The sequence below is a fragment of the Maylandia zebra genome, linkage group LG14 (assembly GCF_041146795.1).
Source record: "Maylandia zebra isolate NMK-2024a linkage group LG14, Mzebra_GT3a, whole genome shotgun sequence".
In the NCBI taxonomy this organism is placed as follows: domain Eukaryota; kingdom Metazoa; phylum Chordata; class Actinopteri; order Cichliformes; family Cichlidae; genus Maylandia; species Maylandia zebra.
In genome coordinates this window covers 31,369,702-31,383,817 of record NC_135180.1, presented here as the reverse complement: position 1 = coordinate 31,383,817, position 14,116 = coordinate 31,369,702, and the positions used below count along the sequence as shown (strand labels likewise).

The window sequence follows — 14,116 nt, the reverse complement described above, 5'->3', positions numbered from 1 at the left end:
CGAGCTGCTGGCTCATATCCTGATCAACAGCATTAACATAACATAGAATAACATACACAGCAATCTGTGAAAAGCTACTGTCACTGACTCCTGAGTGTCACAGCAGTTTGCTTTTAAGCTCTTTAGAAACAGTTCCACGAGGAGCTACCGATCACTGGTCTCCTGGGTCGTTTTGTTCAATCACCGAGTTGAAACTGCCTCAGAGTGCACTAATTACACTCAGTAAAGTGCAATGCAGAGCTTTCATGACCTCAGTGGAGGCTGATGAAGACCTGCCGGCTGTCACTAACAGAGGCCGTCTCTGAACGCACAAAGTCCGGAGTTCACCCTCTTGGATATGCAATGCCCAATGTGGCACAACTTTCCTAAAAACACTGAGTCTAACTTCATCTTTAATTTTTGCCCTGGTCAGACAGATTTGTTATATAGAGTTTAAAATATGCTAAAGAATTAAAAAAGTTATTCAGTTGTTCAGTTCAAATAAACTTTATAAGCTTAGATAAAGGCTCCCATTTTGAAAATATTTTAGGGTTGAGCAGTTTTATTACACAATGTGGACAAGATGAGCTTTGAAAAGACTTCAAAGGAGCATTTAATCAACTATAGCAACACTGCCAGGGTCCATTCTTGATATACTGTATTGATACAGATTGAGCGTTGTGGCACTGGAATTTTATTTTTATCTCAGTAGTGTAGTGTAAGCATGGCTTTTTGCAAGTCTTATGTATAATATAGACCCTCCCTCTTACACTTTTCGCCATTCCTCAAAAAGAAATCCACAACATCCTTCTCTCATATGTTCATCCCAAAATCAATTCTCCTTGTTTGTCCTCCAGCCTGTGGTCCTGTTTATCCATTTTTTTGTTAAGAGTCGCCCACTAATGGAGACGATGTCAGCTTAATAAAGTAAATGGCACTTTCCAAAGAACACGGTTCAAAAATGTATTTTATTATTAGCTTTGCTGTGAGCGGTTCTGTTCAATTATGATTGTCAACTGTATCGCTCTTCCTTTCTGAGGAAGCATCCATCTATCCATGATTAGAGTTTCCTCCTTATGCAAGTAAACATTAATGACACTCCTCTGCAATCTTAGCTAGCTGCATTCTTGTTTTGGCTGATAAATGTACACCAGTGAGAAATCAGTTCGTACTCAGAACAAGGTCTGTGGAAGCATTAAATTGTGGATCGTGATTTCTGGAAAGTGACACTTTTTATATGTAAATGCCACCTGGTTCCATTATATTTAACTGCAGGAAGACATAGTGCCAAAACAGGAAAATTCACACCAAAGTAATCTAGACACATAAATAGCAGTATGAGCCACAGGGAAAATCTTCAACAGTTTGTTACATCTTGTAATTCACTTATTATGCTATAAATAAAACTCCATATATTTGGAAGAAAAAACAAAAACAAAACTTGTATCTGAAGATAGACCCCAACTTAAAAATCTCAAGTCTGACTTTAAAAAAATAAACTCTAGAGCTTCTTCAGGAGCGTTGCTGTTTTATAAAAACATAGATTATTTACAACACAATCACCAGACTGCACTATCATTCACACAAGTTTTGCACACTCATTCCAACATCTATAGAATATGAACTCTATAGAACAGTTTAAATATATCTCTTCCGTTTCCCAGATTCAAATCCTGTCCTCCTACGCTTGGTCTCCACAGGCTCCACATTCCACAAGAGTCCTGTTCATGGGATTGCATTACTGTGAAGGGCGATGCAATTCTGCCTCTTGTCTCTATACTTTTATTTACTTTGCACTGAAAGATGAAATGAGGGAGGAGGGGGGAATGACAACTTCATACTTCCTGCAATGCGGGCCATCTGTATGTGTTTTAAGTGTGTAAATGTAAACATAACAACTTTGATGTAAGGGAGTTTATACAGTGCAGACGCTTCCTCTTGGGGTAATCTTTATCCAATATCCTGGAATAATCAGAGGTTACAAACAATCTCTTCTCTTCATCAAAACATTAAAAAACAAGGTCTAATAATCCCCACACCTCCATATACTTGCTGAAAAGCTGCATTCAAATGCTGTTATTTTGGATTTACATGTTAGCCAGCTCATTTATCTTCATTTAATATCTGTGATTATAAAGCTGGAGCGAGCTGGAGAAGGTTAATATCACATCATGACTCTGCCTCCGCAGAAGTACAGAGCTATAAAGATCTCTGCCTGGGGCAATCAGCTCTGAGAGAAGGTGCTCACCTGAAATGAGACAGCAAGGACACTCGGAGGTAAAACACCCCGTTAAACATTTGGATCAATATTAACGTGACTTCCATTTCATGCTTGCCCAATTCCAATCACCTAACAATATACTCGGATACTGGGCGGAGGCTGGCGGTAACAGGGCAGGTTATTACAGGAAGAGGGCAGAGACAGAATGTGCTGGCTAAGCTGTCAATGCTGCTAATAGACAACGAGGTAGAGTTTAAAGCAGAGTTTAACCTCCCATCACACATGTCCGTGATTGTACACACTCTTGGACACACATTGTATAAGTTACACTTGTACTAGTTTTAACAATAACTTGATTTAAACAAATACAGATTACATTTAAAGTTGTGTATTAAATATGAATGATATCAAAACTCCACAGAGGACATTCTTTTTCTGAGATAAACACCAAACTCACTAAAACCTTATTGCAAAATACATCAACGTTTAACATGTGCTACTAAGTCTGAAAATACCATCAGTGAAAAAAAAAAGAAGATAAAAAGCAGTTAAAATAATTGGTAAAACTTGTGAAATATAAAAAATCTTCTTAATATCAAAGAGAAAACACAAAAGAATGCGGTGCCAACAACCATGCAAGCCACTCGCTGAAATGTTGATTTAAAAAATGTTCTATTGCACTTTCATTTTACCCAAGACTGACATTTACTCTGAACACAATCATGGCAGTCTGCCCTCTTCAAACTCAAATGGTGCCTGAGTGTATACTGTCATATACTGCTGTCAAACCAGGAACTGGCTATTCAGTTTAGACAACCTGCTGGTTTTCCAGTAGTCTCTGATTTTAAAGCTTCAGTAATGACTCTCATGGGCCAAGTCAAACAAGCCTCTTTGTTTTTCTACTATAGTGCCTATGCTGCCTGGAAGCCACTAAAGAGTTGTATAGCATCTCCATCAAACCCCAGAAACAAAGTCTGGATATGACAAATGATTTCCAACCTCTCAGCCTTTGCACCAGGATTATCTACAAAGAACAGGTCCTATCCTTAATACTATGCTAATTAAAAGTGAATACTCTTGTAAAAAGCACAATGTGTCATAATCCATTTTTTTTAAAACTGCCAACTGTCACTGCCAAAAAAAACCCTGCTGAAGCTGTAACAAAGAACAAAAGGTTTCTCATTTTAACTCATAACAAAAAAATGGCCTCAACTGCGCAACCACATCAAAGACTGCTGGAAACAGCCTGAAAGTGCAGCTCACCTCTCATGGAGAGCAAGAGGGCCATCCGACCGCAGGCGATCTCTTTCACTTGACAAGTTTATACATTATTCCGCTCATTAAAACCACCGCATGCCAGCAGGACTTCAACAAGTCTTCCGTCAACCTCATTGAGGTCCTAATGTCACATTGCAGAAAGAAAACTGAAAGCTCCAAAACATTCTGGTGAACGAATGACGTAAATAGCAAGTAAAGTTCACAGTATGACAGGTGTTACCTGAGTCAGTAAAGCAGCTAATTCAATTCAATTCAATATTATTTATATAGCGCCAAATTACAACAACAGTTGCCTTAAGGCGCTTATTATAAAGGTAAAAACCCTAGATTAATACAGAGATAATGCATACTTTGAGCACCTGCACAGTGAAGTTTGACAAATAAAAATGTGTCTGGTTTGTAACTGATATATTGTTTTCTTTTTCTTTTTCATATGAACTGAGTTAAAGTTATCTTAAGAACAATAAATGAATAACAAAATACAGTAAATGTCAGTGTTGAGTGGAAGGTGAGTGGGAGGAGAGTTTATTGCGGATGTTCTGATCTGTTAAGCATTTAGTGCCACTTTATTTATTGGTAGGCAGGATTGATGCAACACAATGCAATTTCTTCATCAAAGATTCTTAAAAGCTCTTTGATATTTTTAAGTGGATTAAAAAAATACTAATTTAACATTAATTGACTTGAGCCCTTCTTACAATGGAAGCAATAAAAAGCTGAAAAGCCATGTTTGTACTTATCGAACGTAACAGTGGACCACTATAAAAAAAAATGCTATTTCTATATGGGTGGAGCATCATCCACTGAAACACCAGCTCATCTTCATGTACAGAGTTGCCATGATGTACATACTACAGCAGCCATGATAGCGCAAGAGCTGAATGTAGCCAGATGACATCCCGAACCCAACCCACTAGTCTGTTCAGTAGCTCAAAACTGAGGCACAATGAGGTCAGGGAACATTGTCATGATCATGCATGCGTCTGCAACCATTATAACAAGGCTACGCTGACCACAAAGAGTTCCCTGCTTTCTGTTTTCCATAAAGTTAAAATGGGTCTTACTCTATTAATTTCAGCCTCAATACATTCAAACTTGTGCCATTAAACATCTGCGGTGCTATTCAATTACAGACAGGAGAGTATTGCCAAGGGATTTTAACAGTACTGAGTAGCTTTTAAAAGTCAGTGTGGCAGGATATAAAGAAATAACCGACAAAAGGTGGTGGGCAATGCTGCAAGGCTGCCTCGGTCAATGAGAAAGGTTTGAGGCATGAAGAAGAAAATAATAAAGCGGGAGAGCCAATTTGCTCTAGAGTATGTGTTGCAATGATAATAAAAAGTGCAATAAAATGGATGTGTCATGTTCAATTCACAGGACTCATAAAAAATGTTACCTATAAAAATTTCTGCTAAGCAACATGTTAAACTATATGGACAAGCGGAGGCTAAACTTTAATCCTTTTTCAAAAATGTTTTAATGGCAGCATTGAAGCATTGAAATGGGATAATGCTGGATGTGAATTTTTAGTCGCCTAATTATGAAAACTTTCTTTTTTTAAATGCACATCCCATAAAAACTCACCATACTCTTGCAGTTCCTTGCATACGACATCTAGGTGGGTGGAGCCAAATGGGTTTCTGACAAATCTCCGCCTTCGCCGCAGGTCATCTTCCCAGTAGTCAAGACGCCAGAAGTCATGCAGCTGACTATGGAGGAGACCAAAGGACAGGCAGGTTAGACAGAGCAAACAATGATGAACTGATTACACCAGCCACGTTCTTATCAGAGGAAAACATCTTGTGGAGAAAAACCAGGCCATAGTTAGAAGGCATATTAAGCTGGGCCTCTGCATACTGCATGCACCGACCTACTAATGTTAGTCCTGCTAATGCTATAGCATCAGAAGAGCAGGGAGCAGCAGCAGCCGCTGCACGCATAAATCACCAGTACTCCCATTAACAAATACAGCATCAAATTACAAGTATAAATGGCACAGCTTGCCTCCTTTTTACAATGTTTTTTAACAAGTCTTGTAAATCAAAGGTAGGAACCTCAACGCAGACAGCGTGGAGTTTAATGATCGGGGTCTTGAGGCGGTTGAGGCATGAGCCTATAAAACAAGCCCCCTCCCTGAGTATGTGGAGCCATGATTAAAATAATGTGCTGAAATATTCATTGAAATGATTCCCAGAGCCCTGGAGCAACCCAATAGAAAATTGCATTTTTATTCATTATTAATAACAGCGAATTAGGGTGGTGTAAAAAAAAAAAAAAGACAGAAAGAAGAAAACAGTTCCAGCATGTGGTAACCATCTTTGTAAATGATTATTTCAACATTAGTGAGGACCTGGGATAATTTTATTGCTTGCAGCTAATGCAAACCATTAAGCACCACAACCAGCATTAGGTTTCTAAGTGCTGCTTGTTCCAACTGCACGCTAGCTGGAGCTATTTCAAAGCCTTTACGTTTCCTTTAGAGGGGAATACAGCAAGACAAGTCTTGCTTTAATTTACCTTTACCAAGGAGAAGGAAAAAAATTGCATCAACTCTAGCTGACAGACGAGAAATCCTTACATCAGCCATTCCAATTTTAACCAAATGTGAAGAAATAACATTTTTCCTTCGTTTTGTTCTCTTTAACAATGACACTATGTGCGAATAGGGCAGCACACTTCTGTACCTCAACATTTGAGCTCATTTATTATACAAATACAGGGCATCTGTAGATCTAGAAACAGAATAAATCTAGAAACAGGCGCTCAAATCTCAAAATAAAACCTTGGACGGGATATTGAGTGTTCAAATGCAAGCTGAGATTTTCCTGTGTGTGCTGGATACAGTAAGACCCTGGCAGGCAACCGTCTATTTCATTGTATAGTTTCTGCCCCCTTCCCTGCTACAGTACTGAGGGAGTCTAAACAGATTAAAGTGTTAGAGGGGATCACATCACAAAATACAGCCTTCTTGCTCCATAAATATAATATCTACCAGTGTCAGAAATCAAGAGGCTCAGGAGACTTAGCCGGGCTCTGACAGCAACATGAGCTCAGTTTCAGTTAAGTATCAATCAAAACTGAGTGTATATGTGTGTGTCTGTGTGTGTGTGCACATGTTGTATGCGCAAAGTATCATGAGCTGCTGTATGCAAAGCAACACTGAACGCCTTGAGCTTGTCCCCTGTCAATCTCCCTCAAAGCCTCACTGAAGAAAAGAGAGATGTCAGTGGGTGGAAAGGAGACACCCACGTAAATGATATTGTAAATGCGAGATTACACAGTGTGAAAAATGTAAATCCACTGCAGGCAACTGGGCGATTACTGTTGAAGATTATGTCCCCTAATTCTTAGTACAAATACACAGCAGATGCCAGTGGGGGATAAATCTGCCTCTTTGAAGAGTTCCCTGTAACAGCATTAACTAAATTTGCTGCATTTTACACAAAGTGCTTGTTTGCTTATTTGAGTACAACTTCAAGCCAAAATATCTTCATTTGTCTTTAACAGCAAGAAAATACACAACAAACCAAACCTCAATCAACTGATTAATGAGTTGGACGCCGGCATTTTTTATGTCTCCTTGCCTGTTTCGGCCTGTGCAGATGGTTTCAGTTTAAATCTGCTGTTTGAGGAGGAACTGTGATATTCTACACTATGTGGTCAGTGCTATACCGGATTTGGACTGTGCCAAAGTACTGTGCTGAAGGAACCTCCTCTCTGAGGGTGGTCCAAAAACTGCTCAGGAGGATTGCAATCCTGATGGGGATACACAGTTTGATTGGCATCGAGCTTCCAGCTGCAGCTCTCCAATAGGGAAATGGCAATGAAACACTAAAGAGCACGTCCATGTCTTAAAAGCATTGTAAGAAATGAGAGTTTGTTCCCCCCCAAATGCAGCAATTTCCTCATCCATGGGCCTGAATAGCAGATTTTAAAAGTGCACTTGGATAATGTATGCACACATTTTTACTGTTTAATATGCTGCAAAAGCTAACAATCAACACCAGTCTCTTCATTTTTTTTAAAAATTCAGATAATCAATTTTTAATATAAGTAATAAAACACAAATCCAGCTACAGAATCATTAATAGAAAGATAGTGTGTTGTCTCAGTAACAAATTGTCCATCCAACATCATTCATTAAGGGATGGCTGTAGACCTTTCTTATTTGACACATCAAATGTGTCTGGCTTCATGACAACCATAAAGAATTGCTGTGAGCCGGCCGCTAGAAACTGGCAAAATTTATTAGTCCCATCACCCATCAATCACCCAAATGGATTTCAAACCGCATTTTAAAAGCTAATTTTCCAGCACTGATAACCTACAGGAAACTGGAACACCATTATTTATGGCCGCTTTCAGACTTGCTAAGTGCAGTAAGATAAATTTGTAACAGGACTATTGTCTATTCTCTGCTCTTTCAAATATGTATTTAAAGGGCATCTTTCCTCAGGGAGCCAGTGTTGAGGTCTTTGAGATGAACACCTAAGTATACGTGAAACGTAGGTTGTTGAAAAGAGAAAGCTAACTGGCGTAATTCAAAATAATAACAGTTTCTAGGAAATTATATCATTCCAAAACATTTTGGCTTACATTGGGTTGGAGGGTGAAATCTATTTTATGTTGCGGTTATAAAAGGACAGCAAAAACTCCATAGTTTCCTGAAATATTTCTGATTATTTGGCAAATAGTATCAGTGTTTATTAAAAAGGTGAAACTGTGCCAGGCAATTAAAATCATCTTAAATGTAATAAAACTATGTAAGTGATGGATTAACACATTGAAAAGTAACACATTTCTGTAAACAACAACAACAACAAACTATTTATATTGCACATTTAAAAACCAGTGGTGTACCAAAGTGCTTAACATGCAAGAGAGTAGGATGAAGTAACAGGGAAGGATGAGGGCTATGGCAAGGTACCAAAACATGCTAGCAGGTTGAATGGCATTAAAAACACAAAAGCAAAAGAATTGCATATAAAAGCATAAAAGAAAACTAAGTGTAAAGGATAAAAAAAAAATTTTTAATGATTAAAAGTAATTAAGAATAAGCCGAAGATAAGAATAAGCATTAAGCTAACTAACAAGCAAGCGTTAACTAGTAGAAAAGGCGAGGCTAAATAAGTGGGGTTTTAACCGCGATTTGAAGGAATGGATAGAATCAGACTCGCGTATAGCGATGGGGAGGTTATTCCATAAATCTGGTGCAGCCAAGGCAAACGCTCGGTCACCTGTAGTCTTCAGCCGGGATCTCGGCAGTACCAAGAGTGACTGGGAAGATGATCTTAGTGCTCTAGTAGGGGTGTATAATTTAAGCAGCTCAATGAGGTAGCTTGGCGCTATATTGTTAATAATTTGGAAGGTAAGCAGCAGGATTTTGAATTTAAAGCGATACTTAATGGGAAGCCAATGCAGATCAGCAAGGACAGGGGTAATAGAGACACGCCGCCCACTACCAGTAAGGAGACGAGCAGCCGGATTCTGAACAATTTGGAGTCTATGGATAAGAGTAGAGTTAAGACCGAAGTAAAGTGAGTTACAATAATCCAACCTAGATGTCAAAAGGCGTGGATAATCTTTCCAAGGTCCCTATGCAGACCATAGTGTCTGGCCTTGCTAATAAGACGCAATTGATGGAAGCAAGATTTAACAACAGAAGACACTTGTTTGTCGAACTTAAAGAGCTATCCAAAAATACAAATATCCAAATATTTACCTATAATACAGTTACAGGAATAAGGCAAAAACATTGATACAGCAATATAATGTATCACTTCCTCTGGCAATTACAGACAAATTGACACCAAATACTAGTATTTGCATTGAAAACGGACAGGCACAGTCAGTGGATTTTGCCACAAATTTGCATCACTACTTCATGACTCATTGTTGTAAAGCTTATCAAAGGAATGAAGGGAAAAGCGACCATAAACTGACTGGCAATACAGAAAAAGACATTCAGAGAGCCATAAAAGCAGAAGGAGAGGAAAGTCATCTAGAAAACATAACAAACATCTATAAAACGTAAGAAATAATAATGATAGTGTACATAAACTGACAAACCAATGTGGCAAAATGCTGTGTTAGGAAATTGTCATTCTTCTGGGCAACACATTGGAAAACTTCAGTTCAGTTCGATTCTGTTCAACCCAATTTTACCCAATCCAAGTCGCCTCAAGGGGCTTTATATTGTAAGGTAGACCCTACTATGATACATACAGAGAAAAACCCAACAATCATATGACCCCCTTATGAGCAAGCACTTTGGCGACAGTGGGAAGGAAAAACTCCCTTTTAAAAGGAAGAAACCTTCAGCAGAACTATGCTCTGGTAGGGGCAGTCGTCTGCCGTTGGGGTGAGGAGACAGGACAAAAAAAGGACAAAAAAAAAAAACTGAATGAGAGCCAGAGATTAATACCAACTAATGATTAATGATTAACTAAATGGGTCATATTTTGAGTTGCTTTGTGGTTTCTACCGCTATTTAATAATCAAACAATATTTTCATGACTTGCATCTATAGGTTCTTTATAAGGTAGATAATTGATGAAAACTGAAACTTTAAAATCGTCAAATGGGAATTTTCACACACACTTAAGTTGCAAAATTCTATATAGGGATATACAGTTAGGTCCATATATATTTGGACATTAACCCCAAGTTTTTTTTATCTGTTTACTAAAACAATTACAGTAAGTCCAATTACTGTTATATAACAGACATGGACATGTGTAGACTCTCAGCTTTCATTTGAGGGTATCCACATTTAAACTGGATGACGAGTTTAGGCGTCTCAGCTCTTTAACATGTACCACCCTCTTGTTTTCAAGGGACCAAAAATAATTGGACAATCGACTCAAAGGTAACTCATGGGCAGGTGTGGGCAGTTCCTTCATTATGTCATTGTCAATTGAGCAGATAACAGGCCAGTTGATTTGAGGTGTGGTGCTTGCATTTGGAAGATTTTGTTGTGAACAGACAATATGCAGTTAAAGGAGCTCTCATGTGCGTGAAACAAGCCACCCTTAGCCCTTACATGTATAGTGGTCACTACAGTGGACAGCTATTCAAAGACTGTTTTCTTGTATTTGTGTCAGTGTTGATGGTATACTTGCCACCCCCTGGTCAGTCAGTTGTCCACCTAAGTGGACATGTAAAAAACTTTTTGAAAAGTACGTTTAAAAAAATAAAGTTCAAAAATATTTTTTACTGCCTAAAGATTAATAAAAATACTTAAGAAAAAGAAATACCAATTGATAATTCATGCATGAAAGGGTTAAGCTGTGAAAACAGAAAAAAAAAATCAGAGAAGTTGCTACGATATTAGGAGCGGCAAAATCATCCTGAGAAAGAAAGAAAGGACGGGTGAACTCGGCAACGCAAAAAGGCCTGGACGTCCATGGAAGACAACAGTGGTGGATGATCGCAGAATCACTTCCATGGTGATGAGAAACCCCTTCACAACAACCAGCCACGTGAACAAAACTCTCCAGGATGTAAGTGTGTTGATATTGAAGTCTACCATAAAGAGAAGACTACATAAAAGTAAATATAGAGGTTCACTGCAAGGTGCAAGCCACTCATAAGCCTCAAGAATAGAAAGACTAGATTGGACATTGCTAAAAAAAAAATAAAAAAAAAAAATCTAAAAAAGAAAGATTACTACATCATCTGAAAAACAGTGGAGGAAGTGTGATGGCTTGGGTGTGCATGGCTGCCAATGGCACTGGGACACTAGTGTTTATTGATGATGTGACACAGGACAGAAGCAGCCAGTTGAATTCTGAGGTGTTCAGAGACATACTGTCTGTTCAAATCCAGCCAATTGCAGTCAAATTGATTGGAAGGTGTATCATAATACAGATGGACAATGACCCAAAAAACAGAGCCAAAGCAACCAAGGAGTTTATTAAAGCAAAGAAGTGGAATATTCTTGAATGTCAAAGTCAATCACCTGGTCTTAACTGAACTGAGCATTTCATTTGTTGAAGACTAATCTTTGGACAGAAAGTCCCACAAAAAACCAACAACTGAAAGTCGCTGCAGTTAAGGCCTGGATGAGCATTAAAAAGGAAGAATCACCAGCATCTGGTGACGTCCTTGACTTCCGGCTGTCAATGCCAGCAAAGGGTTTTCAACTAAGTAGTAGAAATGAACATTTTATTTTCAGTTATTTAATTTGTCATGTTACTTTTTCAGCACCTGAAATGTGTTAAAAAGAGAAAGCTTTAGTTCCTCACATATTAGGCAATCTTTTTGTTCAACCCACTAAAATAAAAGTCTGCACTTCAACTGCATCTGAGTTGTTTCATTTAAAATCAATTGTGACAACGTGCAGAACCAAAATTAGAAAAAAAGTTATCTCTGTCCAAATATTTATGGATCCAACTGTCGAACTAAAATGTCAGCATCCATCTATAGCCTTTGAGATGCAATGCATCTTTTTTGGAGCAATGGCCTAACACGTTACAGGCCAGCTACTTAAGAGTCCTCAACACTAACTGAAATATGCACCTATTTCTCTGTAACTTCACATCTGTAAATGTAATAAAATGTATAATGCCTTAGAGATAAGTGACCACAGTGATCTGTTGTCAAAAGCAATAATTAACTTCATGTTTTTCAAGCCATTTAAAACAGAATGGCTCATAAAACTTGCACAGCGCTCGATTGCAGACAGATGAGTTTCTCATGGTTAAAGATTTTCTTTTTATTCTATTTATGCTCAGAGGGGATTTGTGTGAGGCAGTCGGGAGGAAGGACAGGGACATGCTGATTCAATAAAACACCATTATACTCCTTTTAAAAAGCTTCCATTGGTGACATGAGTAGGGGGTAATTATAATAAATGCCAGTAATCACAGACAATTCTATTCAAAGGAGCAGCGACTGGTTTCTGTCTCACACACACACACGGACACTGAAAACACGCCAGTTTTTAGTGTAATTCTGAGGACAAGTGGTCTTTTCTTTTTCTGTTTGCCAACCTAACAGGCTCTGACTATGTGATCTAAAAAGTGTGAACTAAAAAGTGCACGAGGAACGTGTTTGAAATGTCTCAGTTAAGGTAAAAATTGAGCTAAAGTAAAATAAGGAGACAGTAATAAATAGTTCACTTGTTATCTAGCTGCTCAACCAGTAATTTCTGCCATAGTAGTCAGTTCTCGTTCGCCCATTTAACACTGATTTATTGAAACCTATCCTTTGTGTACATTAAAATGACAACCAGACATGTGGCACTGTAATGACAGGGACCTCACACGCCATGAAAGCCATCGGGCAGCCTGCAGAGGCTGCAAACCAAAGCGAAAAAATGTGAAAACATCTTCTGTCAACCAGCACATTCTTCTTCTTTTTGGGGATTTTTATGCAGCATTCACCAACATTCTGCTGTTAGATTAAAAAACTAAAAAGACACAAAAAAGCACCCTGTGCATGAAAGTTGTGACTGGCAACCATATGGTGATGAGCCCGTTGCGTTCAAAGTAAACTATAAAGTAAGGAAAAAAATACAGAGTAATTTCCTCTATAAAAACACACCAAGTCTGATCATGTGTCTCTCGAATGCCAAGTGTTAAGTGACTGTATGGCCAACATCATGATTAGATTATCACAAAGGGCTGCAAATGGCACACAATACTTTCATCTCTTTAATTTCACCATAGCTTTTCATCGCTGTTCTCAAGACTGCCGCAGACTTTAGGTTACGAAGCTGAGATCGAAATGCTTCGGGTTACTGGATATGACTTTTCTTTTGTTGATTAAGAGATAGAATGGAAACACACTGAAGAACGTTATTGGACAAAGACAAAAGGACACAGCGGCAACAAGATTAACTCCAGGTCATCTGGCATAATGAAGACAGACATACGAGGGATGAGGAGCCACATTGTGCTGTTGGTGAGCTCCCCTGGATCGCCAGCTTTCCGGAACCTATCTTTCACTGGAAATGTGGCACAGTCAAGCAATGCCCAGCTCAATTTCAACGCCCACTGAAATTGATGATTGCGTGAATGGGCCTCTTTCCAGAGATAATTAGCACAGCGTACAAGGTTAAGAGGGCCCCAAGGGAAGAGAGCCTGGTGTAGGTCAAGAACGAATGTGAAAAAGAGAGGATAGAAGCGAGCGAGAACAAAGAAGCATCATGTTTTCAATAAGATCAAATTAATGAAGATTATAAAATGCACCCTCACTTAGAGGCTGTCTTAAACAGAGCTGCATTTTATTGATGTACATAGTAGATTAAAAATATAAGGAAGAGCAGAAACCGCTTTGGTAGAGTGGATGGGAGATAAACATCTAAAGTGTGCATGTGAACAGAAAAAAAGCCCTTAGAGGTGAATTAATTTTATAGCAGCTTCTAAGATTCCCCTTTTGATTTTACAATATTTAACAGAGTACTTCAGATTAATCACAAGAATGTAGGATCATACACGTTTTGCTGCTCTGGACGTCAAGTATAAACGTGTCTTTGAATTATATCCAGTATGTTGCCAGATTAAATTTTGTTTTTACTGTCAGGCTCAATTGGGGACCTTGACTTTTGTTTTCTGCCCCAAAGGGATCATCAGACCTCAACCCTTGCAAGGCTTTAAGGATCTCTGAAAGTGCTCACACCCCCACTGTGGTAGT

General features: G+C 38.6%; 1 protein-coding gene across 7 annotated transcripts in view; it reads right to left on the bottom strand.

Moving 5' to 3' along the window:
• nbeab (neurobeachin b) overlaps positions 1–14,116 on the bottom strand; it is a 210,689-nt gene that overhangs the window by 80,476 nt on the left and 116,097 nt on the right. For all 7 annotated transcript variants that reach the window (XM_076873355.1, XM_076873354.1, XM_014410085.3 and 4 more), the window contains one exon: positions 5,063–5,187. In XM_076873355.1, coding sequence (XP_076729470.1) covers positions 5,063–5,187 — 125 coding nt within the window. The remainder of the gene's footprint in view (positions 1–5,062; positions 5,188–14,116) is intronic.